Genomic DNA, 26474 nt, shown 5'->3' on the forward strand with positions numbered 1-26474 from the left:
AACACCTTTATACTGTCGCCACTAAGCAGCTGACATGTGCTTGTTTTAAGAATCAAGCTTGTACCTACATGTCGATATAAAAAAAAAGTACTGCCCTATTATGTGAAGAGAGCTGAGCATGGTACTTTGTCATGAACACTGTGTCAGTCTCCAATACTGAAAGATCTGTTGTTCGAAAAAAAACGTACTGAAACATCTGTGTATTGACATTATTGACGATCACGCTGGTGCTCTAGACGATCAAAACGTAAAAGATCCAAGAAGAGATAGAAACTTTAGGCACATCACAAGGAGGTAACTGTCATAGACATCATCAGGCCCCTGAATCAAAGCCATGATCAAGCTTATTGTAATTACATCCGTCAACCGTTATAGACTAATAGTACTTTAATATATGTTATTACATGGCTTAATGGCTACATGCATGTATCAATGATGTCAACTGGTCGGCGATCGAGGTGCTCTCCCTAGTTCGGGAACCGGCAGTCACGGCGTATCTCGCCGTTGGCCGCCGTCTTGACCCCGACCCTCCCGAGCTTGGTGATGGCCGCCACGAAGTCGGCGAAGAAGGCGCCCTGGTTGGACGCGTAGTTGTCGACGGCGCCGCGGGACCTCGTGTCGCTGTACAGCACCTGGTCGGAGCCCAGGAGGCCCCTGCCGCCCTGCAGGTTCCGGTAGAAGGCGTTGTCGAAGGTCACCGGCGAGGGGTCCAGGAACGCGAAGCCGTTGGTGGGGTTGGAGCCGCAGGTGCCGCGCAGCTGCGACGCCAGGCCCTGGTCCATGGTCGGGTCGCTGCCGATCCGGTACTGGAAGAAGGGGCAGTCTGCCGCGCCGAGGGTGTGGGCTCCTGGATTGTAAGATTGGCGTAAGTCTTGGTGGTCAGTCGTCGGCTGGCGATTGCGAGAGGAAGTGAGACGATTGAGACGTCGTTTGATTTTACCTAGGAGGGCGACCATCTCGGTCTGGTTGAAGCCGAGGCCGGAGAAGAAGGCGTTGAGCTGGTCGAGGTTGAAGTTGACGCGCGGGAGCACGACGCTGGCCCTGGTCGACGCCCGGCCGTCGTACCTGCCCAGCTCCACTGGGTAGTACGGCCCGCCACTCTGCCATCAGTGCACGCAGAGAGTTAGTTATTAGGTAGTTACATCCTGGCAAAAAAAGTTAGTTACATGTATGTAATAACTGAAAAAGATTTGAACGGAGTTTCTCGAAGCTGTACATGGATCAGAGAGTTAGTTATGTGATGATGCCGCTCGTGGCTGGTGCCTATCCGAGTGGCATGGAAGCTGTGGGTACCTGGAGGACGGATTCCCTGGCGGCGAGGGCCAGGATGTCCGCGCACGACACCTTGTTGCGGCACTGCGGGTCGCTGTCCACGGCGGCCTTGGCGCTCAGGATCGTCGTGAACCCCTCCCGCTTCAGCGACTGGTTGTCGCTGTTTCGCCACTCGTCGTCGCCGTTCGAGTTCGTGATCATGATCGACGCGTCGCAGCCCTGCAGCATCCGCATCATCAGACGCTCGATTGATCATTGGACGATGGCACACACACGCAATCGAGCTCAGTAAGCTATTTGGAGCTTGGAAACATAAGATTTTACGCACCATGACGGCGCAGTCGTGGAAGAAGAGCCTGAGCGCGGCGGGCGCCGAGATCTGGGACTGCGCCATGGACTGCCTGACGGAGTTCCGGACGATGTTCTCGAGGTTGGGGCAGACACTGGCGTAGTAGTCCGTCCTCAGCTGCGCGACGGCGGGCGGCGGCACGAACGCCACGAACATGACGGTGGCGGCGACAAACAAGACCACCACCCGAAGGCTCGCCATCGATGATAGCTAGACTACTACTCCCCGCAGCTTGCGCTTGCTAGCTAGCTGCTGGCTGCTCGGCTGTTGCGTGCGTCTTCCAAAAGCGTGGCAGCTGGCCGTGGGTAGCTCTAGCTGGTGATTTCGCTCGATCGAGGCTGGGTTTGAAAGCGATGGCGCATTGGAACGGAGGATGCATGGGATTTATAGGCTGGCGTCCTGGCGTGTGGCTCTCCTCGTCCTTTAGAACTGCCAATGCGATCAACTCGAGGCAGAAGAAATAAGGAAAAGGCTATACTATGCCCAGGTGGAAAAAAGACTCCCGCACCCGATTTTTTTCTTCTTTGACCTTTCTTATTCCTAAATAGCATTAGCTCAATCTCAATGCAAAAGTTTCATAAAAATTTCATGAGCATTAAATATTATGCCACATCAGCAATTCAACTGACTTAGCATGGTCATTATGAGGAGAGAGGAGTTTCACGAGACGAGAGAGAAGTTTCATCTCCATAACACTCAACAAGCACAGTTATTAAAATTTTAGTCTCGGTAATTGCCATGAAAATATGCAATGAGATTGACCTTAGCATGCACGGAAGAAAAAGGAAAACTAAATCTGGATGACAAAACTCCCCCTCCACCCCCAAGTAATACAATTCTAGGACAAATTAATACCAAAAGAAAATGACGCGTGCCCCTAACCTCTACTGACCCCATGTCCTGGATGGTTTGTTTGCCGAGATAGTTGATGTTGCAAGTGGTTCTCAAAGGAAACAAACTTAACAAGATTATTCAACAGGAGTACTCTTTTCGTGCATGAAAATTGTAATTATAGCATTTGAAAAAGATCCCACAAATAATAGTACAATCTTAGAAACTGGACAACAAATTAGGCCTACTTAATTACCTTGCATACGGCCAAAACAGATTTGCTAGCCTTAAAGACCTTGCATGCCGTGGTTTACGTGAGTGAAAAAGGAAAGGCAACATACCTAATTAGGTGGACTCATCTAAACAAAGTACTAATCTTCTGAATAAACTACAATTGTAGTCTTCGTCTTTCCATGAGATGAAGGGAGTAGTTTTCACACGGTATAGATGCAGACGCTCACATATACGCACGTACACTCGTCCAAACGAATACACACACGCAATTCTACCCCTGTGAGCACCTCCAAAAGACTGAGTCAGTAAATCCTCGAGATTGACGAAATCACCACTAGCACCTCGCTATACAAAAAGACACGTGTCGCCCACCACAGCTAAACTACACTCAGTTCATGATGGAGGGAGTATATGATATATTAAGATGACCCTTATATTGTTAGTCCACAGGCTAACAGCGATCCTTTTAGTACGGGAGAGTAACTTATACCACAATAATTATTTTGGTTACACTCCTATGAAATATCTGAATTTTTTCTCATCGAAGTTGCATACATGTTCACAAAATTCGGGTATGGAAGGGAGCATTTTTCGTCCGGATGTGAAGTAGAAGTTTTCATATTTCTCTCCGTTCTAAAAAAATCAGGTGTTTTAGTTTTGTACTGAGTCAAAAAAAAAAATTGTACTTTGACTAAATTTATAAAAAATTCAATATAAAATATATATACCATCTCATTAGTTTCATTATATCGCGAGCCAATCCGATGTGGATGGGCTCTTGCACAAAGTCGTTGCTGTGCGTGACTCGTCGGCCGTCGTTGTCACACTCGATTTTAAAGGCAAAACCAGATGAATAAAATTATATGTGCGACAGGATCAAGTTCCACACATGCAACGACTTCAGTGAATACTATAGATAGTACCAAAATGTAAAGACAGCGGTTGTATTTGTCCCACTGGGCGTGCCAAAAGTGTGTTGGCGCTAGAAATCGGTCAACCGAATCCCAGCGACCGACACACGACCCGGGAGAATCTGCTTAGCTCCTGTTCGGGTGAATGCCCTGGTGCGGTTCGCGCGGCGTGCCAGCCAATCTGACCTGTTGATTGGCAAGGAAGAACACGTGTCAAATTCAGTAACTACGATCGGCTAAGTTTCCGATCGAGAGAGCTTATCGGCAAATCGGCCGATTTACTGTGATGATGAAATCGGTTATAAGACAACACGATCCCTGTAGCTTTGTAGACAGAAAAATACTAAAGTAATCGGTACAAAGCGCGTAATAACAGCACTTAGGAAAAGATCTAATCGGCAACGAATGGATCTAACAACAGAAAGTAATGAAAGCCGATACTACCGATTCCTAGCGAGATAACTGGTGATAAAAACTAGGAAAACAGGTAAAAACCTATGAATCTAGTCGATATCGATAACTGATGAATAAATCTAAACGAAACAACAGCGATGCGCCGGAAGTTAAAGCTTAGATATTACTCGATAAACGGAACTTACAGAATCGGCCGGAGATCAAGATGATGCAGCCCTGCCAACCCGCACGAACTCGTGAGAAAGAAAAGTGACGGCGAAGTCGCCTGCTCGAAAGTAAGTACGAAGAATAAAGTAACTTGTTGTATTGATTGATTGTTGTTTTTACAGATTTACAAAGGTAGCTATTTATAGCCCCGTACAAATAATCTTCTTAACCGACTAGAACTCTATCTCTAATTCAAACAGAAAACAAATATCTACAAGCACAATCCGTGCTAAACTAATTACCCCACGCTTCGTGGGCTGAACTCCACCTTATCCCTCCATCTTTCCAGGCCCATACAGGCCCACCTTAGTCCACCTTCCTGATCGGCCGATTTCTTATCGGCAAAGGATTGCCGATTGGGAATCTGGCGCATTCACCCTGAAGCGAAGTAAAAGCTACTGACCGATTCCGCATTATAGCACCTTTTGACCGATTCCCATCCGTACTTCTTCGACTTCTTTCCTCCTTGGCGCCGATTCTACTGATGACGAAATCCGGCGTCAACAAATTCGAATAGCAAAACGAGTCTTTAGTCTAGCAGCGGAACTCCAACGAAGACGACAACTCCACAGGCAGTTGATTGGTGGCACACGTATGTCTAGAACTCCTCAAAGTTGACTTGGTCTGAGCAGCAGTTTTAGCAAGGGTGAGTACACTTATGATTGGTACTCAGCAAGCGTGGGGAATGCGTAGTGCAAGGTTATGTAAGGATAGGCTATGGTTTAATAGTATTTCAACATTTTAATTGATTGGTTAAGTTTTATTAGCAATTACTAGTATAAGTTTATACCAACCATGTTAAGCATGAACATCAACAAAGATAACAACAATAAATAACAACAATTTAATTCAACTTTTGATAGATTAATCATGCGAGGGTCCAAGCCGCTCTTGATCGTGAGCACGGTTATTAGAATAGTTTTACACTCTGCAGAGGTTGTACACTTTCACCACAAGTTACGTAAAAGTTCAAAAGAACTTTAGACCCTACCATGTTGTGTGGGCCAGGCACAACACCACACTTCTGAGGTGTGATTGCATAGGGATGCTACGACGCCTTTACAAAGATTCCCTAATAAGAAGTAGCCCACTAAGGTTTCTGGATCATTAGCAGAGCATAAACCTCTTTCAAGACTGCAAAGCTACCATAGAGCAGATCAGTCTAAGGGCCAGGTTATACCCCATCTGCCGCCGCCCCTCTTGTCCTTTCGGTAAGACTGCTTAAAACTAGAGTCTCTAATTAATTAGCCAAGACTAGAGCCATGTAGTTCTTATAGTTGTACTGTTTTCCTGGATGGTTCTCCATGTTTTAATTAAGCATGGTGATCTTGTATTAATGGAAGGTATAGCATAAATAAAGCAAGTTTAAGCATTGGTTCATTAATATCACCATACCCAGTTAGAGCAACTAAGCAAGAATTACCCAACATTAAAGTAAACCCGAGTTGATCAAGGTGTAAGGATAAAACTAGGCACACCTTAAATAGTACCCATCACGTTTATATACTTAAAGTACATAGCATATGTGTATTGAACATGAAAGTAAAGGTTTCATAGAATCAAATTATGATCAAGGGCATGACTTGCCTTCCTGAACTTGCTCTTGCTGCTCAAAGTCTTCAAAACCTTGCTCTTGGAATTCCTCGAACTACGATCCTTCTATGCGCATCAAACAAGTACATACAAGCAAACAAAGGACTAAAGTATAAAAACATTACATCAAACAGTAGCAACAGAGCAAAACAAGACCATAAAACTAATCTATACGTCAACATGAACTTGTAGGCGCAAGAATCGCTAAAAACGGATTTAAAACGCTAAAGGTATGAGCTAAACAAGGTTCAGGAGATTAACTACAAGAAAACTAAACTTCCAGGGACTAAACTTAAAGAAATCAAGGGCTAAAACCTAATTAAACATATAAATAGAAGGTCTAATGCGTAAAAGAGCAGATCTAGGATGGCGGGCGGGATTTTATAAAAGAGCAGGGGTCTAAACAAAAAGAAAAGGACTAAAACCTAATTACTTTTGAACTGCGTAGGACCTCGGGTGCAAAAAACTATAAAACTCAGGGGTTCTTTAGAAAAATGAACAGACGGTGGCGGGGTTGAAATATTGACCCGAGTCGGATCCGATCTGGGCCTTCGGCGCTCGATCGGACAGGTGCGACACGCCGGGAGGAGATGGGCAGTGCGTGAGCAATGGAGATGGTGGTGCGCGGAGGTGGAGCAGGGCTTGTTCACCGAAATCAAGCGTAGCTCGAGTGGTGGTTCACGGTTTTCGACGGGGACTACCTTGAGACGAAGCTGGGTGCACGGAGAACTGATCTAGGTCTTCAGAGTGGCGGCTGGAGTGGCGACGATGATGTGAAGCTCGAAGAGGTTCTCTGCGGTGGACTGGCAACTCCGGCGAACTCGGGGATGTAGTAGAGGGCACGGGAGCGCACGAGAAGACCTCTGGCGGGTTTTGACCACGACGCGAACCTCCGGGCAGTGATCTTGTCGATAGGAAGGCGGTGGCGGCGGAGATCGAGCGCGGCAACCTGGCGGCTAGGGTTGAGCTCTAGCGGCGGTGCTAGGGCTCGAAGGTGATGGCGCTAGGGTTTTGGTGGGGGCGTAAGGGTGTGGCGGCTCAGTTTTATAGCCTGGAGCTTGGCCTTGGCCTGCGGGCCCAAGGCCAGAGGTAGGCGGACACGGAGCAGGGGCGGCACGGACTCGAGCTCGAGTCCGGCTCGGGCGGGCAAGAGGAGAGGGATGACGCCGGGCCCCACGCATTAGCGAGATGGGCGAAGGAGCGGGCCGGCACTGTGCTGGGCTGCGGGAGACGGGCCAGCATGGAGGAGGTGCTGCTGGGCTAGCCTGCTGCTGCAGAGCCGGGCCGAAAGGAGAAACGGGCCAAAAGAAGAAGGAGAAGGAGAAAGAAAAAGAAAGGTTTTCCTATTGTTTAAAAGGGATCAAACAAATGAGTTCAAATACAAATTTAAATTCAAACAATCAAAATCAATGCACCAGCATAAATGTAACAATGAACTCCTACAATTCATTAACTTATTTTAGAAAAGATTTAAATGCCTAACAAAATAAATGCATCCTTAGAAAATCTTTAGATCCTTAAACACAAGCAATTAAATTCTAGCTAACAAATTTTATTAATTTGCAAAAGTTGAAAATTAGTGTGTTCCGCGGTGTAAGTCGCTGCAGTTTGTTTGCGTGCTGAGCGCAAGCAGATGGATGTTACTCTCTCAGTACGCGGTGATGGCCACGTGCCACATTGTCACTGAAGTTTACTGAAGGCCTGTTTGGCTCTGGGGTGTTAAAATTTAACACCTGTCACATCGGATGTTTGGATGTTAATTAGGAGTATTAAACATAGGCTAATTACAAAACTAATTACACAAATGGAGTGTAATTTGCGAGACGAATCTATTAAGCCTAATTAGTCCATGATTTGACAATGTGGTGCTACAGTAACCATTTGCTAATGATGGATTAATTAGGCTTAATAGATTCATCTCGCGAATTAACACAGGATTCTGCAATTAGTTTTATAATTAGCTCATGTTTAGTTCTCCTAATTAGCATTCGAACATCCGATGTGACACTGTTAAAGTTTAGCACCTCGTATCCAAACACCCCGTTGCCGACTTCGTATGAGTCGCTACCAGTGTGAGCATCTAGATGCTGTTGCTCTCCGTATGCGGCAGTGGGGACGCGCCAAGGGTCCTCCGTTTCAGTCATCGGTCGACGCGTGTGATGGTCACCACTCAAGAGCCGCGGCAGCGTCTCCTCTTGACGACCGGCACTGCAGCTCCATCAGGTGATAAAAAGGTGCAAATTTCAGACAGTGCACATTTGATTTGGGTCCATGGCCCAATAAACAGACAACAGGCCCATGTGGCTGTGTCGCACTGTTTGATGACCCATATCTTTACTCTTTTTTTTCTCTCAAAATGATGATGAATAAAACTCTTAAGATTTTTCTAAAAAAAATTGATAGTAGGTGGGCCCGTGTGAGATTGGGAGTTTCAGAATTATTCCTAGTTATGATAGATTACTTAAAGGTGTATTTTTTAAATAAATAAAGCATACATTTTGGTCGATGCACCAACTATGTATGTAATACATGTTAGATCAAAATTGGAGAACCAAAATATGAAAAATTGGCTGCGACAAGATTTGATATAAATTTCTCTTATCTTAAGCAAACATTTCAATTAAACACATCACGTAATGAACACACATGGAGGTGTAATGTAAAGGGAAACAATTTGTGGATGGAATTGAAAAGGCACATAGAGTATCTGGTAATTGAAGTCTATCACTGAACAAATTCTATTTTGTACCACAATATCATGTGTTTCTCAGAGGTACTTGTATGGGTAGTGTGTTCATGCGTTCCTAGGGTAGTTCATGTATAGACGTGCTCTAGAGTCAAGAAAAAGTGAAAGAACCAGGAGGGAGGATAGACAAATGCATGTCATCTTGAGATCGTTCCAATCATCCAATGCAAAGAACACATGGGCTATCACAAGCAGGTATTATACACATCGATCAGGCTTCTGAATCAAAGCCATGAGCTTATTATTATTACAGCCTTTATGTACTGATGATGGCACTGTAACATATGGTACATGTACGAGTGTTCAATGATGTCAACCTGTCGGCAAAGTTGGCTAGTAAACTAGTTCGGGAACAGGCAGTCGCGGCGTATCTCGCCGGTGGCCGCCGTCTTGGCTAGTAAACTAGTTCGCCAACATGGGAAGAAGAAAGAACTAAAGGAAGAAGAAAGAGGAAATGAGGAGGAAGAACGGTAGAAAGGAGCCCTTCGGTCATTGTTTTTTTAAGGAACAGGAGGGGCATAGCCCCTACTGACTAATATATTAATAAAAAGAAAGGAAAGGGTACAAAAAATTCTTACAAGAGCTGCCAAGAAAAGAAAAGAAAAGAGGGGGGGGGGGGGGGGGGGGGGAGCACGAGCCTCCTGGATCCACCCCTGAATAAATTTATTCAAGAATTTATAAGACCTATATCTCTTAAATAAATTACTAGCTCGGGTTGATTGGACTAATATTGCATATGAGTGACAATGGTTTTTTTTATGAAACAATTGCAACTTTACTCGTTTCATCTTTTTTAATCCGAGTCTTCCATCTGCCCCTCTTTCTATACGCCGTGACCTGAATCGATTTAAGTTGAAAAAAATCAAATGAAAAAGAGAAAAAAAAGTGAAATGAGTTAAAATGCCCTTGCCTTATCCACAACACGCCGGCCTCCTCATTCATACCATCTAGTCAGCAAACATGCAAAGCCGAAAAAAGAGGAGGTAAATGTGCAATTAGCGTGGTGAAAATGAGGGCAATTATGCATTTGGCCCTTTTATATCTGCAAGTAGTGATACTCATTCCATTTTGTACCGCAATACCATGTACCGATCTAGCCTCTTGGAGGTACTTATATGGTAGGAAGTGTTCATGTGTCCATAGGGTAGTTTAGGTATGGACGTGTGCTCTAGACTGTAGGAAAAAAAAAGTGAAAGAGCCAGAAGGGAGAATAGATAATGTCATCTTGAGATCGCTCCAATGCAAAGAACACACATGGACTATCACAAAGAGGTATTATACACATCGATAAGGCTCTGAATCAACGCCATGAGCTTATTATAATTACAGCCTTTATGTACTGATGATGATGTTGTAACATATGGTACATGTATGAGTGTTCAATGATGTCAACCGTACCTGTCTGGCTAGCAACTAGTTCGGGAACCGGCAGTCGCGGCGTATCTCGCCGGTGGCCGCCGTCTTGACGCCGACCCTGCCGAGCTTGGTGATGGCCGCCACGAAGTCGCCGAAGAAGGCGCCCTGGTTGGACGCGTAGTAGTTGACGGTGCCGCGGGACCGGGTGTCGGAGTAGAGCACCTGGTCGGAGCCCAGGAGCCCCTTGCCGCCCTGCAGGTTCCGGAAGAAGGCGTTGTCGAAGGTCACCGGCGAGGGGTCCAGGAAGGCGAAGCCATTGGTGGGGTTGGAGCTGCAGGTGGCATTCAGCTGCGACGCGAAGTTGGGGTCCATGGTCGGGTCGGTGCCGATCCGGTACTGGAAGAAGGGGCAGTCCGCGGCGCCGAGGGTGTGGCCGCCTGAATTCACGCACAAGAAAGATACTTCATGGTCAGGCTGGCATGGATGGCGACGCGACGACGTGTATCGCAAGCGGAGTGAATGGAAAGTGATTGAGCTGGTGAGTATGAGCAGGCGTTTACCTGAAAGGGCGATCATTTCAGACTGGGAGAGGCCGAGGCCGGAGAAGTAGGAGTTGAGCTGGTCGAGGTTGAAGTTGGCGTGAGGCAGCACGACGCTGGCCTTGGTCGACACCCTGCCGTCGTACCGGCCCAGCTCCACCTCATAGTACGGCCCGCCGCTCTGCGACCAATACAATGCGAATCCATGCGTGTGCAGAGTTAGTAGTACGGAGTATTATTTACATGTATCTGACAACGTGTAACTGTATCCAGAAGCTGGTGGTGATGAGTGGATGTGTGCTCGGCTCGGCAGTTACCTGGGAGATGGATTCCCTGGCGGCGAGGGCCATGATGTCCGCGCAGGAGACCTTGTACTGGCACCGCGGGTCGCTGTCCACGGCGGCCTTGGCGTTGAGGATCACCTGGAACCCCTCCGGCTTCAGCGACTGGTTGTCGGGGTTGCGCCACTCGTCGTCGCCGTTCGAGTTCACGATCATGATCGACGCGTCACACCCCTGCACGCGCATCAACAGAGACAGTTGAATGGATCACTGGGTGCTACAAAGGCGCGAGCTGGTTTGATGGGCACACTGCGTGATAAGCATACGCTACGCACCCTGACGGCGCAGTCGTGGAAGAAGAGCCTGAGCGCGGCGGGTGCGGAGATCGGGGACTGCGCCATGGACTGCTGGACGGAGCTCCGGACGATGACCTCCAGGTTGGGGCAGATGCTGGAGTAGTAGTACGGCCTCAGCTGCGCGACGGCAGACGGCGGCATGAGCGCCGCGGACACGACGGCGGCGGCGACAAAGAAGCCCAACCGAAGGCTCGCCATTGATGACAGTCAGTTCTTCCCTGCAGCTTGCTTAGCGACGGCTGTTGCGTGGGTGCTCCAAAAGTGCGTGGATTCAGAGGCTGTGTCTAGCTGGTGATCTCGTGAATCGAGGCGGGTTAGGAAGCGATGGTGCATTGGAATGGAGGCTGCATGGGATTTATATAGCAGAAGCTGGCGTGCTAGCGCTTGGCTTCCTCGTCATTTTTAACGGCCAATTGGAGCAATTTGAGGTAGAACAGTAGAACAAGTAGTAATCTGCTATGGTAATTGGAGTTTGATCGAAGTGATATGTTTGTAATAGTTTAGCAGATGATACCCGTGACCAAATGACACCTCAGTTTAATTAGCCGCCAGGAATTCTGAACCAAGGCACCGATTCTTCAGCTACAGTCACACGCTTAATAGCATTTGCTTCCTTCAAACTTCAGGTTCAGAAATCAGGGTTACGTACTAATAATCGCGTCACTAAATCTTGGACAAGAATAAATGTACCTCATTATTCCCTATCAAAAATATGTGCTACTTGACTACTTGAGGCACTGTTTCTTTATAATCTTCTTGAGTGAATTTGACACATTTTGCAATAACCTTTTTCTTTCAAAATTCAAAATTCAGATTGAGAAAAGAAATTTCAGGCTTATACATACTAATTAGCCTTGTCCTTTGGATTTGAACAAATGTTGCTGTTAGTAGTGAGCAGTAGTTAACAACGGTGTAACATATTACTCCCTCCGTCCATTTATTGGAATCGTTTTAGCTATGTGCGCAGTGACAGGGGGGGCTGGTGGAACCCGGTTTGCCATTAAATCGGTGCTTTTCTTTAACTCCGCATGTGTCTGTTGAGTTACCGAGTAAACGCTCCTTTCAGTTTCAATCGGCAGGCCGTTACCGCGCGCTAATCCCGCTCGAAATGCTGTAAGCGCGCGCGGCAGGCTTGTTTCAGTTTCAGTCGCCAGGCTCCTTTCATTTTCAGTCGCAGAAACAACGCGCGCTTATGCCTTTCATTTTCACGCGCGCTTCTTTGCCGCGCGATGCCTTTCATTTTCACTCGCCATAAATCACACGCGTGCAGTTCTCTTCAGTTTTGGCCGCTGCATCAAAGCACCAGGCTCCTTTCCTTCCATGCTGTAGCCTTTCAGTTCTCTTCTTTCTCTCTATCTCTCATTCATTCTATAGCACACCAACGATGCCCGGGATAGAGATTGACTTGAACCAAAATCCACCAAAATCAACCTTAGATAATCCTGTAGATTGGGATGACATAGGGGAGTGGGATGGCCCTGCCAATGAACTCGATTATGCCATGATCTGGAATGATGAATATCAAGGTGATTAGTTAACCATGATCCACGATGTGTTCTGTCTTCCTTCTGCGTGTGATCTGATTTTTTTTTTGCTGCTTGTGTTCCATGTCATAGGTGATCAAGATAGAGATGGATGAACTGAAGGAGTGCAAGTACCTGATGCCGATGGCCAAGTAGCATATGGAGATCAAGATGTGCAAGCAGAGGGTCTTTCAAATGGTGATTTTCAATTTCATCTCTTAATCCTTTTAGATGAACTACCTGTGTTACAAATTTTCAGTGACATGTGCTATCTGTACCTGTGTTACATTAACATGCTTCTGTCGTACAAATTTGCTATCTGTACTAATGACATTTGCTTTTAGATCAAATTTGCTATCTGTACTAACCACATTTGCTAGCAGAGATCAAGACGTGCAAGCAGAGATCACATTTGCTATCTGTGTTACATTAACATGCTTCTGTTGTATACAAATTTGCTATCAGTGACATGTGCTATCTGTACTAATCACATTAACATGCTTCTACTGTACAGGTTCCAATAATAACAAACGAAGATTCTACTCGGATGACTTAAAGATCGCCATATACCTAGAGCTATTGGCAAAAACTGATCCTCCTATTCCGCGCCGTGGGGTTTCAAAGGGAGTTGCACGAAAATTTAATGTGCCTCTAAGAGTTGTGCAGTCCATTTGGAAAAATGGACAAACTGGTGGAGTAAATGGTGTTGTGAACAAATGGTCTAAGAATTGTGGTAGGAAAAGAATAGAAATAGACTTGGAATCCATAAAAGACGTTCCTCTTAGTCAGCGCACCACTTTTCAGGATCTTGCTAATGCATTGGGTGTCAAGAAGAGCACACTTCATAACCGTTTCAAGGAAGGATATTTTCGTCGACACACTAATGACATCAAGTTTAGCTTGACTGATGAAAACAAGAAGGCCCGCGTCAAGTATTGTTTATCCATGGTGAATGATCAGTCTCTGTCTTTTAAACCAATGTACAATGTCATGTACATTGATGAAAAATGGTTCTATAGGACTCGTAGGAACCAAAAATATTACCTTGCCAATTTTATTGATGAAGAAAGACCACAACGAGCAGTTAAAAGCAAAAATTTTATTGAGAAGGTGATGTTCCTAGCTGTGGTTACGAGGCCTAGATATGCTGACAATGATCAATGCATTTTTGATGGTAAACTAGGCATTTTTCCCTTTGTGAAAGTAGAGCCAGCAAAGAGATGGAGCCCAAACAGGGACGCAGGTACTAGAAATTGCGAACTTTTTTTTCCCAATTCTCCTGAATGAATTATGAGTCTTACTAACAATGTTTACATCTGTAGGTACCCTTGTAACAAAGGTCATGACGTCGGTAACAAAAGAAGTTAGCCGAGATTTTCTTGTGAACAAGGTTCTACCCGCAATCAAAGTAAAGTGGCCAGCAGAAGAGAGAGGTTTGCCCATATACATACAGCAAGACAATGCTAAAACTCACATTGATGTGAATGACCCTGCATTTGTTCATGCTGCCCAAGCAGATGGTTGGGACATTAGGCTCACATGTCAACCTCCCAATTCTCCTGACCTTAATGTATTGGATCTCGGTTTTTTTGCCGCAATTCAAGCACTGTGTTGACGCCAGATTTCGTCACCAGTAGAATCGGCGCCAAGAAGAAAGGAAATCGGAGAAGCACAGTTGGGAATCGGCCAAATGGTGCTATAGTGCGGAATCGGCTGGCGACTTTTGTCTCGTTTCAGGACGAATGCACCAGAGTCCCAATCGGCAATCTTTTGCCGATGAGAAATCGGCCGATTAGGAGGGTGGACTAATTGGGCCTGTATGGGCTCGGAAAGGGATAGAAGGATAAGGTGGAGGTCAGCCCACGAAGCGTGGAGTAACTAACCTAGCACGAATTGTGCTTGTAGATATCCGTTTTCTGTTTGAATTAGAGATAGGATTCTAGTCGGTTAAGAAGTTATTTGTACGGGGCTATAAATAGCTACCTTTGTAAATCTGTAATCATATAAACCAATCAATACAACAAGCTACTTTTTTCCTCGTACTTACTTTCAGGCGACTTTGCTACTACTTTTCTCTTTTCTACGAGTTCGTACGGGTTGGCGGGGCTGCATCATCTTGATCTCCGGTCGATTCTGTAAGTTCCGTTTATCGAGTAATATCTAGGCTTTAACTCCGGGCGTATCGCTGTTGTTTCGTTTAGATTTATTCACTAGTTATCGATATTTGCTAGATCTATAGGTTTTTACCTGTTTTTCTAGTTTTTTATCACCAGTTATCCAGCTAGGAATCGGTAGTATCGGCTTTCTTTATTTTCTACCGTTATATTCATCTATTGCCAATTAGATCTTTTCCTAGTGTTGTTATCATAAGCTTTGTACCGATCACTTTAGTAATCTCCTGTCTACAAGGCTATAGGGATCAGCTGTCTTATAGCCGATTTCATTTATCACAGTAAATCGGCCGATTCGCCGATAAACTCTCTCGATCGGAAACTTAGCCGATCGTAATATCTGGACCTGACACGTATTCTTCCTTGCCAATCAACAGGTCAGATTGGCTGGCACGCCGCGTGAACCGCACCAGGGCATTCACCCGAACAGGAGCTAAGCAGATTCTCCCGGGTCGTGTGTCGGCTGCTAGGATTCGGTTGACTGATTTCTAGCACCAACACACTGTTTGAAAAGGGAACACCAAACAACATTAACGACATTGTGGCAAAGGTTGATAAGGCATATATGGACTATCCTGTGCAAAGGGCCAACCATATTTTTCTAACCCAACAGGGTTGCATGATGGAGATCATGAATCACAATGGAGGCCAGCACTGCAACATCCCTCACATGAAGAAAAAAACTCTAGAGCTACAAGGATGTCTTCCAACTTCTCTGAGTTGCCCTATGCAACTTCACAATCAAGCCATGCAGTTCATCGGTAGTTAGAATTAGAAGTCATGGAAACTGCAAGCAATATTATCCCTTGTTTCTCAAATGCAATTCATCTTGAACATGAAAATTTTTATCCATAAGCTAACAGAGACTAGTACTGCTAAATTTTCATCTTTGTGCCCACGACCAATCCAAAGCAGGGTTGCTGCAGCATCATTGGCATCCTCCTCGTGGTGTCCATACAAGAGAGGCAATAGCACAGGGAGCATCAAAGTAGAGGCTTCATGATTCACCTTGTCGGATTGAAACTTGTTAACATCAGTTGAAGAAAACTTCACTAGGGCATACACGGCATTAGGTTCGTCAACTTCGGCATCAGGTTCGTCGACTTTGGCGATATCCATCTGGGAGTCCGGCACCTCGGTCTCACCTGCAAAAGAATCCATCACGAACTGCACCTCGCTGTCGGCCATGGGGTCTTCATCTTCTTCGGTAGAATCGGGTGCCCAATTGATGACGGCCTTGCTCTTCTACCTTTCGTCGTCCTTGGTTCTTGATGGGAGCGACGGGGAGGTGCATGCAGGCAGGCTGACGACGGCCTTGCCCTTCTGCCGCTCGTCGTCCTTGGGTGCTGATGGGAGCGTCGGCGAGGTGCACGCAGGCAGGCTGATGACGGCCTTGCCGTTCTGCCGCTCGTCATCCTTGGGTGTTGATGGGAGCGATGGCGAGGTGCATGCAGGCAGGCTGACGACGGCCTTGCCGTTCTGCCGCTCGTCGTCCTTGGGTGTTGATGGGAGCGACGGCGAGGTGCATGCAGGCAGGCGACGGCGATCCATCGCATGCAGGCAACGGCGCCCTTCTGCCTGGTACCCCTTGTGTCCCGTCCGGCCGTCTTGTCCCGCTGGACGTGAATCCTAACGGATAGGAACGGAGCTGCTTTTTGAAGAATGGAAAGACTGCGCCCCTTCAATTGCCGCGTACGAAACGAGGAGCCACAAACTTAAACGACGCAGATTCTTGGAAAGGATTTTTTTGCTAAAACGATTCGGATAAATGGACGGAGGGATTCAGTAATCGGATGAGCCGCTCCGCTCGTGTCACCCCAGAGCGGCTCGGGCGGACCGCCGCCGTGCCCCTTCAGCCCCTTCCCCTCCCACCTTTCACCTCGCCGCCGCAGGAGCGCGTCGTCGGAAGCCTGCGCGGGTACAAGGACGGCGGTGGCGAGGCCTCCCTCCCTGAGTTGTCCTTACCCAACAAAACCTGGATCTAGCGGACCGCGACGGCAGCGGCAGCGGCGGTTGCAGCAGGGCGGTGGCGGCAGCCCGCGACGGCAGCAGCCCGCAGCAGGGCGGTGGCACGCCGAAGCCAGCACCTTCGGCTTGCGGCCGCCGCCGTGGGGGGGGGGGTCCTCGCCTCCGATTGCCAGGATCTGGTGGTGCGACCAGGGGGATCTGGTGGTGCGACCAGGGGTCGGCGGTTACCATGCAGTGCTTTTTTGTGTGCAGGTTCTCGGGCGAAAGGTCCTCGACTGTTTGCCGGTGACGATGGTGTCGTGGGCATAGTTTTCCTTCTCGAAGTCATTGCCGTGAGGACCTCAAATATTCAGGGATAGATCCATGTGAAAACCAAAGAACCGACTCGCTGGTTCGAGCGACGGCAGCATCTTGACGATGCTTTCCTCTTGAGGCGTCATCTTGGAGTCCTTGATGGCGACATCATGGTCAGCTTGGAGCGATGGCGGTGCCTGATCTATTTTCGTGGTAGAAATTGACTCAGTGCGGTTTACAGAGGATAAGGATTACCAGGCAGCACATGACCGTCGACGATCCTAACATCAAAAGTTTCTAAGAAAGCTGATGTGAGGTGTTTTGTGACTGCATAAGGATCAAAGTAAAGTTGAAGGAAGGACGTAGAAGAAGTTCGAAACTTAGTCTTTCAAGCTTTCTTTCTTATCTTTTGTGTTCCTCGGTTTGAGACTTGGAATCTAAGTACTCACGTAATTTCTGGCTATATGACCAGATTTATTTTTTTTGGTTGTAGACATTCACGTGTAAATGTTCAAGATCGGATATTTTTCTTAATTAAAAAAAGCATTCAGTAATCAGCAGCAGCCGAGTTGTCAACCAATTATGTGCTAACTACGGCAGTGTTCCCATAAGCACGAGCAAATCGCGCCAACAAAATTTGCTGCAAAACATTAGATTTCTTAGGATCATCACGTACGCTAGCACACAATGCCTCCTTAGTATAGTACATATTGATACTTGTATTTTTCCCAGAAGTCTCTTCATGACTTTGTCAATTTGCCACAACTTAAGCAAAGCGTTTCTTTATGAGAACAAGAGCTGAACTGATTTCCTTGATTGGCACAACTCTGCACATGCACAGAGCTGGATTGTTCCTTGCTGCGGAATCACACGAAGACGACGGTGTGCACAAATAAGGGTCATTTCGGCGCATGCTTGCGTATTTCGACCTGCGTCTTACGCGTAATCTTGCGAGTGCTGCAAACGACAAAGTTGACTTGACAAAGATGCACTATTATTCCATTATTTATGTGAACAACGGTTGAACTGAGTTCCTTGATTTAAATAACGACATCAGCTCTATTCCGTGTTATCCTAGACACTAAACAATCAGGACCATAGAGGGGAGGAGGGGGGAGCCTGACTAAACGAACATGCATTGTGTAGCGCGTACACGACACGTAAACAGGTTAAGGGCGTGCTTGGTTCTGAGCCACCAAAAACCACGCCACAGGCTACGGTGGCTGTGCCGCTTAGAATCGGCGTCACAGGCCATGGCGTAGCGCCGCAAGGTCGGGGACCAAGCACACCATAAGTAACCGTTTATTGAGATGAAAAACTATAATTTCGGTAAGGAATCATAAATTAATCAACAACTTCAAAGTTCAAGATTAATTCCGAGGCGTGTTTTAGAATATGGAAGGGGCATTTGCGATGTTGTTGCTGGTTTTTATTTTTCTTTTTTTGAAAAAGTCCGAAATACCTCCTTGTATATGAGCAAAGTTCAAATAACCTCCTAAACTATTTTTTTCAATTTACCTCGTAACTGTGTTAATAGTTCCAATTTACCCCTCTATAAGATTTATTTTTATTTGTTTCTCCGCACATAAGTCAAATTTAAGTTTAAATTTTGCGTAGTGATTGGGGAGTTCTCCAACTAATCGAGGCTCACCTTGTTGCGCGACAATTTTGTATTTGTTCACATCATGTGCAGTGATGTAGTGCAAGTGGGAGTGGGGGTGGGGGTGGGGGTGGGGGGTTGCCGGTCGGGTTGGGCTGTTGGGTATGTGTTGACTTGAAGTGCAGTGGGCTACATGTTTTTTAAGAAGATATGGGCTGTTGGACTGCATGGTCCATTTAGTTTCAGATTTTCAATATTGAATTCTCCTAATTAAATTGTGGAATTCAGAGAATTCAAATTACTCTTATATTATGCACATAAAATCGAACCATAGAATTGACCACCGTGTTCATTTAAGAAACTTGACAACGGAATTTGTAAAGCATTTTTTATCATTTCTATTAAATTTAGTTATTTTTTAGTTGCATGGACTCTTTATTTAGTTATTTTACTTCCGGCTTCTAATTTCCTTTTTTATATTTCGAATTTTTTTTATATTTATTAGTTGTATATTTCAAGATGACGCGAGTTCAAGGACACCGTGTTGGTCGTGGACCGTGCCAACAAGGAGGCTATCAGAGATGGTCGGAGCTGCAGGTACGGAGTGAACATGTATGTTGATGGGAAGCTCTGGGAGGAACAAACCAATGAGATGCCTATGACTGCGGTTCTTTGGGAGAGCTGGTCACATCCTCTCCAAGGAGGAGGAAGAGGATTTCCCAGACGATCCATCTGCTTGAATCCCCATCATCTATGAATCTGGATGGCCCCTTGAATAATCAGATCAGCCACCCTGATTTGTGTGCTCATGGTGTGCTTACTTCTGTAAGATTATGCTTCCGCAGGTCATGCATATTTGTACTAAGCTGTGAGGTGTCACTTCTGGCATCTGCAGGTCATGCGTATAGTATGTTCTAAGCAATAAGCCTTCTCAAATCTCAAATATCCAATCCAAACGAAGCTAGGTTAATGGACGAGAGAGCGCGAGGCGGCCACACGCCCCCTCTGCTCTTCTATATAAACCCACGCTGTCATCGCTTGCGAACCACCCCGAGCGCATGCAGTTTAACGGCTTTGGCTAATTTAAGAGAGATTAGTAAACAAACCGCGGCCTTAAGAGCGGAGCTCATCAGTATGATGAGGCGCCTCCAGTTCTTGGCCACCGCCTCCTTCTTCCTCCTCGCAATCGATGCCTTCCCGCCGTCAATGGCCGGGGCCCAGCAGCTGTCGCCGGACCACTACGCCGACGTCTGCCCCAACCTCGAGAGCATTGTCCGCGCCGCCGTGCGGATGTCCGTGGCGCACTCGCCGGTCGCCGCGCCCGCCACGCTCCGGCTCTTCTTCCATGACTGCGCTGTCAGGGTACGTTCGTTCGGTTTCTGACGTTATGTATGCCGATGGATCAGTTGACCTACGAATCAACTGGTGAGATTATTGGCTTGTGATTGTTTGTTGATGCCGTGCGATCCTCATTAAGGGCTGCGACGCGTCGATCATGCTCATCAACCCCGATGGCGACGACGAGTGGCGGAGCCTCGACGGCATGACGCTGAAGCTTGAGGGGTTCAACACGGTGATGAGCGCCAAGGCGGCCGTGGACAGCGACCCGCGGTGCCGGAACATGGTGTCGTGCGCCGACATCCTGGCACTCGCCGCCAGGGACTCCGTGTTCCTGGTAAGCACGACACCATCCTTGCCGCTCGCGTTCGCGCTCGAGGGCGTTCATTTGTCTCGCCGGATCGTGACCGTGTCTCGCGTGAACACACGGCGGCCGCGCAGAGCGGAGGGCCGGACTACCTGGTGGAGCTGGGCCGGTACGACGGCCGGGTGTCGACTCAAGGCAGCGTCCTGATCCCTCATGGCAACTTCAACCTCGACCAGCTCAACGCCTTCTTCTCCGGCCTCGGCCTCTCCCAAGCCGACATGATCGCGCTCTCAGGTATACCTAGAATTGCACGTGTACATATCAATATGTCACAGCTATATCTGCTAGCTAGAACACGCCAAGATCATGCACACGCAGCATTTACTTGCGAGACTGGTGGTGTCGTCGTGTCCTGTTGCTAACTGCCGTTCTTGCATGTGGGCATCGCAAAGCAGGGGCTCACACGATCGGCGCGGCGTCGTGCGGCGTCTTCGGGTACCGGCTGGGCACGGACGCGGCCATGGACCCGGCGTTCGCGGAGCAGCTCCGGGGCAGCTGCCCGGGCGCCGGCGGTTTCGCGTTCCTTGACGCCGCGACGCCGCTGCGGTTCGACAACGAGTACTACCGGAACCTGCGCGGCGGGAGGGGGCTCCTGGCGTCCGACCAGGCGCTGTACGCGGACCCGAGGTCGCGCGGCGCCGTCGACCGCTACGCCGCGGACCAGGGCGCCTTCTTCGGCGACTTCGCCGCGTCCATGACCAGGCTCGGCAGGGTCGGGGTCAGGACGGCGGACGACGGCGAGATACGCCGCGACTGCAGGTTCCCCAACTGATAGGGATTCACTTGGTTGCGCGACGGTTTTGTACTCGTGTGACGTCGTGTACGGTGTGATGTTTCAGACTTTGAGCCTTAAAGAAAAAAAAAGAGGAATTTGAGCCTGAAGTGCAGCGGGCAGCGTGTTTTTTGGGAAGATGCTAGTTGGGCCGTAGGGCCCCATTTGATTTCAGCCTTTCATCCTTAGATCCTCCTCCCCCTCACAAAAAAAAAAACTTAGATCCTCCTGATTGAACTGTGGAATTCAGAGAATTCAGCTTTGTCTCCTATCATGCACGTAGGATTGAATCATAGAATTGACCCCCAAGTTTCAAATGAATTTGGCCATAGCTACCAAGTGACTGTCACTATTTAGAGCTAACCCCTCCGATTTGAGACTGATCCCTTTTACTTTAAGCATGACTTCTTGACCAAATATCAACTAGGGATAAATACAACTATTAAACTCCACACTAAATAGATGCACACCGAGGCCCGAGATTGAATATTCCTTCATCTAAAAATGCGCCTACAGATTCCGCCACCACACCCTAGTGATGCTTTGGCTGACCTCTGAATCTCTGATCCTTAGTAGGGTCTTTGCATTTTTTTTTTGCCAGTTGTCTCCTTTGAGGCTTTGCCTTTGGCATGCATAATGCATCGAGCAATAAGTTCTGTTGACCGTCAAGACGTCATGGTCGAGTTGGATTTAGAAATTGTACAGAGGATATCGTGTTCGTTCTTTACATCCAAAGCAATAAACACAATCAGAGTATCAATATTCCTGACCTAGGCAATTATAGTACCAATATTCCTGACCTAGATCATGCATCTTAATGCTAAAGGAAAATTTGTAAAAACTCACATGCAAGCTAGGACGTTTTAAATACACTCATCTGCAATCACTTCATGTAGTCTAACACCTGCAAATTTTATGTGTTTTCAATATAGCACTTAACTAAGCGATAATATATTCATGAAAGTTGGTGGTGGTTTGGCTTATCAAAGTTTTCTTCTGAGAGTTTGGTGCATTTACATTTGAGATTGACCCATCTTACTTGTTACTAGAGTTTAGGTTGTATCATCATCCTACGTGACTCTCCTATTCTGATAAGTTTTGACATAATTATTTACATGTATCTCTAGCGCATCCTCACCGGCATGCAGGACGAGTCATGCGAAGGAAGGTCAAACAACAACTGCATCAGCAGGTCGAAATGACTTGTAAATGGGCCATTTGAAACTACTTAATCTGCAGGTGGGTTTCTGCAAAAATTTCCAATAATAAATACTATAGACGTCATTGGGGGATATCTGTTTGTTTTATAATATCCGTAATAATAAATGCATAGCCATCTAAATAAAATATTATTCAAAACCTGTAAGGTTGTACTATATACATGTGGCGACGTACCCCTTGCCACAATGTGGTAGGTGCTTCTCGTTTCTGGAGTGAAGGGGAAAATGGTGGATCAGCATCCCGGTAGCTTCTATAGCTTTACAATATATGCTAGGGTGTAGATTAGGCAGATTAAGTCTGAGTTTAGCGTGGAGTCATCCATGGTGAATCTATTGATGGTTAAAGCAAAAAAAAAACATGCATGTGATTTATGACAAACCTAAATTAACTGATGCTTCCGTTGATTCATTCCTTGATAGGTTTTGCCAGCCGTGTATGGTGATTCACGCACCTATTTCTATACCAAGTGGACCGTGAGTTCTTTGAAACTTTAGAAAATCTTTGTTTATAGTAATAATATGCATCTTTGTTTTAACAAACAGCGTTTCCTCCTGTAACCTCACTTCAGAATGATGGGTTTCAAAGCACAGGCTGCCTTAACATGCAGTGTCCTGGTTTCCAGCCTGAAAAGGGTGCAGCCATAGCTCCTGGAGGCGTCATCGACCTTGTCTCAGATCCCAAGGGAGCCAAGCCAAATCTCAACCTCAAAATTATCAAGGTTAGCTTCTAGAGTGCATGCGGTGTGGTTTTTCTTTTTACACTTAGCCTGTAGAAACTAATCGAGATTGTCTTCTTTCTCACACATTAGGATGGCACATCAGGTGACTGGCTCGTGCACGCAGGGCTCAACCGGGATCCTGAGCTCATTGGTCGTTTTCCTAGATCACTCTTCACCGGCAGCTTTGCTGACAAAGCAAATGGCGTACTGTTCGGTGGCGTTGTGGCGGGACCCATCACAAACCCACCACCAATGGGTAGCGGGTACCTTCCAACAGATGACAAGAATGCCGCGTCCATAAGCAACATTCAACTCGTCGATCGGAATGGTCATGGTTGGCCTCTGACTGGGGATCTCTCCAAGTTTGAGACGAATAGAAATGCCTATGCCGTGAGTCCCATCACTAACGGGAAATTTTTCTATGGGGGGCATGAGCAGCCGAAGCCGTGATTGTAATTGCATAGTTTACACAACGGTGAGGTTTTCAAATGTGATGGTTTTCACTTTGTGTAGACAGTTTGAGGAATCCAATTCAATGACATGGTGGGCTAGATGGTTTTCACTTTCATCACCCTCAGCTTTTGATCTTAGTGAAAACATCTCATAAAGTATGTGAACTTATATTCAGTCCTGGGCACGAGTGTTTAGCTTGCACTGCATGTCATAACACGCAAGCTTCATGCGGCAAAAACGCCATGAAAACATCAATTCGAATGCTACTTCGAACATTCTGAGAAGATTTGAGATCCAGTCAAATTCTTGGTCGAATTTTTATGGCCAGAAAATAATGCAAGTGAGGAAAAAGGAGGAAAAGTACCGGACGGTGCCGTGCCATGCAGGCGTGTTCAGACTTCAGAGCAACTTGAGAGAGCTAGAGAACAAACGAGTGCTCAAAAGATCTCTCCCCTCTCCAGAAGCTTTCACCATCCAGTCATCCACTCCAATTCGGCCAAGTGGCCGCTTTGCCATCTCAAGATAAGCCCCTCCTCTCCTACCACCATCTCCTCCTCTTCTTCCTACACAGCATCCGCCGCGGCAAATCAAGAAAGAATCTTGCTGGTGTTTGAGTTCGACAAAGGAAGAAGCGCACAGAGCGAGCGAGCGTGCTGACTGCTGAGAAGAGAAGAGATCGAGTACGGCCATGGCTCTGGCACCCGCATCTCTCCAGTGCTTCCTCACGGGCAGACCGGTGTGCTCGGCGACGCTGCCCAAGCTCGCGAGGAGGCCGTCGAGGATCTCGTGCAAGGCGGCCGGCGATGAGAAGGTCCCGTTGGGAGGGGATGGTCTTGGGGTGAAGCTCGGGAAGCTGGCGATGGTCACGCTGGCCGCCGGCGTGCTGGCGCTCGGGCCCGTCGACGGCGCCATGGCGGCCAAGTCCGGCGGCAGGGTCGGCGGGCAGGCGTTCCGGTCAGCGCCACGGTCGTCCGGCCCTCGGATAAACAACTCCAGGTATTTAGCGCTCTTGCTCATAACCTGTCTGCATCGGACACCAAGGTTCAGTTCGAGCCGTGTTCAGGACAGAGTTCAGACTCGATGATGTCTTCTTGCCTCTGATTACAAGCACTGAATCTCTGAATTCTTCTGAAGTTTAAAGCTTTTGAATTTTAATCGTCCTTCTTGTGCAACCTCGATCGTTCAGTTCTTCTCAATCATTTGCAAGAATGTACCGTAGTAAGATAGGCAACTGAAATCATCGGTGACATGCTGCGTCTGCTAATGCAAAATGTTTGTACGGTGTACGTGGTGCATGGGCGCAGGACGAACATCTACGTCAACCCGCCGGTGGCGCCGCCGCTGGGCGGGTACGGCTACGGCGGCTACGGCAGCCCGTTCTTCGGCGGCTACGGGTGGTCGCCGTTCACCTTCTTCGCGCCCGGCCCGAGCGTCGCCGTCGGTGTCGGCGGCGGCTTCGACACGCTCGTCCTCTTCTTGGTGCTGGGCGCCGTCGTCGGAGCCATCAGGCGGTTTCTCAACAGGAACAATGATGATTACGACGACTATTGATTATTACTATACTACCTACTAGTAGTAACGTAACGAATCTCATGCTTAATCTTCATCTGTAGTATGGCGAGATCCTTTTCTTGTTGATTTCCAGGAATAGAATATGCTGCTGCACAAGGGAATTGTACGTATGATTTTGCTTAATGCAATCAGAGTAGCAAAGAATTGTAACCCCGCTCCACGACGCGGCGCCTGTAGTGGTTTTTTTATTGTAGAAAAATAGGAATCCAGTGCCATAATTGTTGCTTGTGTTGTGTCTATGTCAATGAGCTCAAATTAGAGCACCTATACTTAAAATAGATTGCTATATCTTAAAAACAACTTGTACTTTTTTTTCTCCCGCGCCGTCCGCACAGCCGGCTCGGGCGGCTTCCCTGTTCGCCGCCCAACCCTCGCCTCCTTCCCGTCCTACTCCGACCCCAGGCCAACATCCCTAGAGTTGAGGACTGATCTGCACATCTCTTCACAATTATATATTTGGCTTTCTGTTCCATCTTAGTGACAATACGAGGGAGAGAATCAGTCATGGAAGTGTCGGTGTTTATATCCGGCAACTTAGCAAGAGGGTGCCCGAGGTTTTGTTTTGGTTGGTGGGGAGGGCGCCATGCTCCCGAAGGTCCCCTACGAGCGCTTCCGCATCTGGATGGGGGTGGGAGTGAGAGGGGACGGCGATGAGGATCGAGCAGGAGGGGGAGGCCGATGAGCAAGCGCGGATCTATGGAGGGAGTTAGCGAGACGCCGGTCCGATGGTCCGTGGAGGTGAGGAAGAAGTCCGAGTAAACTGCATTTGATAGAAATTTCGGGTCCAAGGAGGGATGATCCGGGCGTTCTCCACCCTTAGATGTGAGTAAGAGAGAGAAAGAGAGTCTAAGAGAAGATCTGGACGGTTCATTCTGGGCAAGAGGAATTTTTGTGTGTACAAAACGGGGTACACAAACGAAACATGATCTCTGTGAGGGCATGAGATAGGGTGGATATAGTAAAGAAAAATTTGATGAATTTATAGGGGTAGATAGGGATGAAAGCGGTCGGGAATGGTCGGGAAAATACCCTAACCACTTTCGTTTTTGTATTTTTATACGGGAACAGGAACGAAATCGGAAAAGCTCGGTCGGGAAAGCGAAATCGGAAATTCGGGATATCGGAAATGAAATAATTCAATCGAAAACACGTCTATAACAGTCGGGAATCGATAATTGAAAGCAGAAACAACCGACCACTTCAAACGTTCGACTCAACACAAAGAGTTTAATCATGGTACTACCAATGACCAAGTACATATATTAAATATCACATTACCATTAAATGCATACATGATTACAAACATCATTTGAAACAAAATTATCCTAAAATACTTGGAGAACAATTGAGAACCAAGTAAATAATAGGTAGATACCATGAATATTTCT

At 47.2% G+C, this 26474-nt stretch overlaps 4 protein-coding genes across 4 annotated transcripts; 2 read left to right on the plus strand and 2 right to left on the minus strand.

The window, feature by feature from the left end:
• Positions 1–265: 265 nt before the first annotated feature.
• LOC101774991 (peroxidase 45) lies at positions 266–1968 on the minus strand. Its single transcript, XM_004966089.2, has 4 exons — positions 1601–1968; positions 1294–1491; positions 941–1100; positions 266–847 (listed from the first exon to the last, which is right to left on the minus strand). The coding sequence occupies exons 1-4, from the start codon at positions 1820–1822 to the stop codon at positions 468–470; spliced, it is 960 nt and encodes a 319-aa protein (XP_004966146.1). The 5' UTR covers positions 1823–1968; the 3' UTR covers positions 266–467.
• A 7825-nt stretch (positions 1969–9793) lies between these two features.
• LOC101775401 (peroxidase 45) lies at positions 9794–11397 on the minus strand. Its single transcript, XM_004966090.3, has 4 exons — positions 11069–11397; positions 10770–10967; positions 10474–10633; positions 9794–10350 (listed from the first exon to the last, which is right to left on the minus strand). Exons 1-4 carry the CDS (start codon positions 11285–11287, stop codon positions 9971–9973), a joined length of 957 nt encoding a protein of 318 aa, XP_004966147.1. The 5' UTR covers positions 11288–11397; the 3' UTR covers positions 9794–9970.
• An 8385-nt stretch (positions 11398–19782) lies between these two features.
• LOC101775807 (peroxidase 45) lies at positions 19783–21122 on the plus strand. The gene is made up of 4 exons (XM_004966091.1): positions 19783–20007; positions 20123–20320; positions 20425–20584; positions 20746–21122. The coding sequence occupies exons 1-4, from the start codon at positions 19783–19785 to the stop codon at positions 21120–21122; spliced, it is 960 nt and encodes a 319-aa protein (XP_004966148.1).
• Positions 21123–23983: 2861 nt separating this feature from the next.
• Positions 23984–25312, plus strand: LOC101776208. Its single transcript, XM_004966092.4, has 2 exons — positions 23984–24510; positions 24819–25312. Exons 1-2 carry the CDS (start codon positions 24203–24205, stop codon positions 25063–25065), a joined length of 555 nt encoding a protein of 184 aa, XP_004966149.1. The 5' UTR covers positions 23984–24202; the 3' UTR covers positions 25066–25312.
• Positions 25313–26474: the final 1162 nt, after the last annotated feature.

The sequence above is a fragment of the Setaria italica genome, chromosome IV (genome assembly GCF_000263155.2).
Source record: "Setaria italica strain Yugu1 chromosome IV, Setaria_italica_v2.0, whole genome shotgun sequence".
NCBI classification, from domain to species: domain Eukaryota; kingdom Viridiplantae; phylum Streptophyta; class Magnoliopsida; order Poales; family Poaceae; genus Setaria; species Setaria italica.

What these genes read in the sequence shown, in the direction of transcription:
- LOC101774991 (XM_004966089.2), bottom strand. Translation starts at nt 1,822, where the DNA reads ATGGCGAGCCTTCGGGTGGTGGTCTTGTTTGTCGCCGCCACCGTCATG. An exon ending in CCAGGGAATCCGTCCTCCAG is followed by an intron (nt 1,101 to 1,293) that starts GTACCCACAGCT and finishes CACTGATGGCAG; the next exon opens with AGTGGCGGGCCGTACTACCC. An exon ending in CGAGATGGTCGCCCTCCTAG is followed by an intron (nt 848 to 940) that starts GTAAAATCAAAC and finishes CTTACAATCCAG; the next exon opens with GAGCCCACACCCTCGGCGCG.
- LOC101775401 (XM_004966090.3), bottom strand. Translation starts at nt 11,287, where the DNA reads ATGGCGAGCCTTCGGTTGGGCTTCTTTGTCGCCGCCGCCGTCGTGTCC. An exon ending in CCAGGGAATCCATCTCCCAG is followed by an intron (nt 10,634 to 10,769) that starts GTAACTGCCGAG and finishes TATTGGTCGCAG; the next exon opens with AGCGGCGGGCCGTACTATGA. An exon ending in TGAAATGATCGCCCTTTCAG is followed by an intron (nt 10,351 to 10,473) that starts GTAAACGCCTGC and finishes GCGTGAATTCAG; the next exon opens with GCGGCCACACCCTCGGCGCC.
- LOC101776208 (XM_004966092.4), top strand. Translation starts at nt 24,203, where the DNA reads ATGGCTCTGGCACCCGCATCTCTCCAGTGCTTCCTCACGGGCAGACCG. An exon ending in CCTCGGATAAACAACTCCAG is followed by an intron (nt 24,511 to 24,818) that starts GTATTTAGCGCT and finishes GCATGGGCGCAG; the next exon opens with GACGAACATCTACGTCAACC.
- LOC101775807 (XM_004966091.1), top strand. Translation starts at nt 19,783, where the DNA reads ATGAGGCGCCTCCAGTTCTTGGCCACCGCCTCCTTCTTCCTCCTCGCA. An exon ending in CCAGGGACTCCGTGTTCCTG is followed by an intron (nt 20,321 to 20,424) that starts GTAAGCACGACA and finishes GCGGCCGCGCAG; the next exon opens with AGCGGAGGGCCGGACTACCT. An exon ending in CGACATGATCGCGCTCTCAG is followed by an intron (nt 20,585 to 20,745) that starts GTATACCTAGAA and finishes ATCGCAAAGCAG; the next exon opens with GGGCTCACACGATCGGCGCG.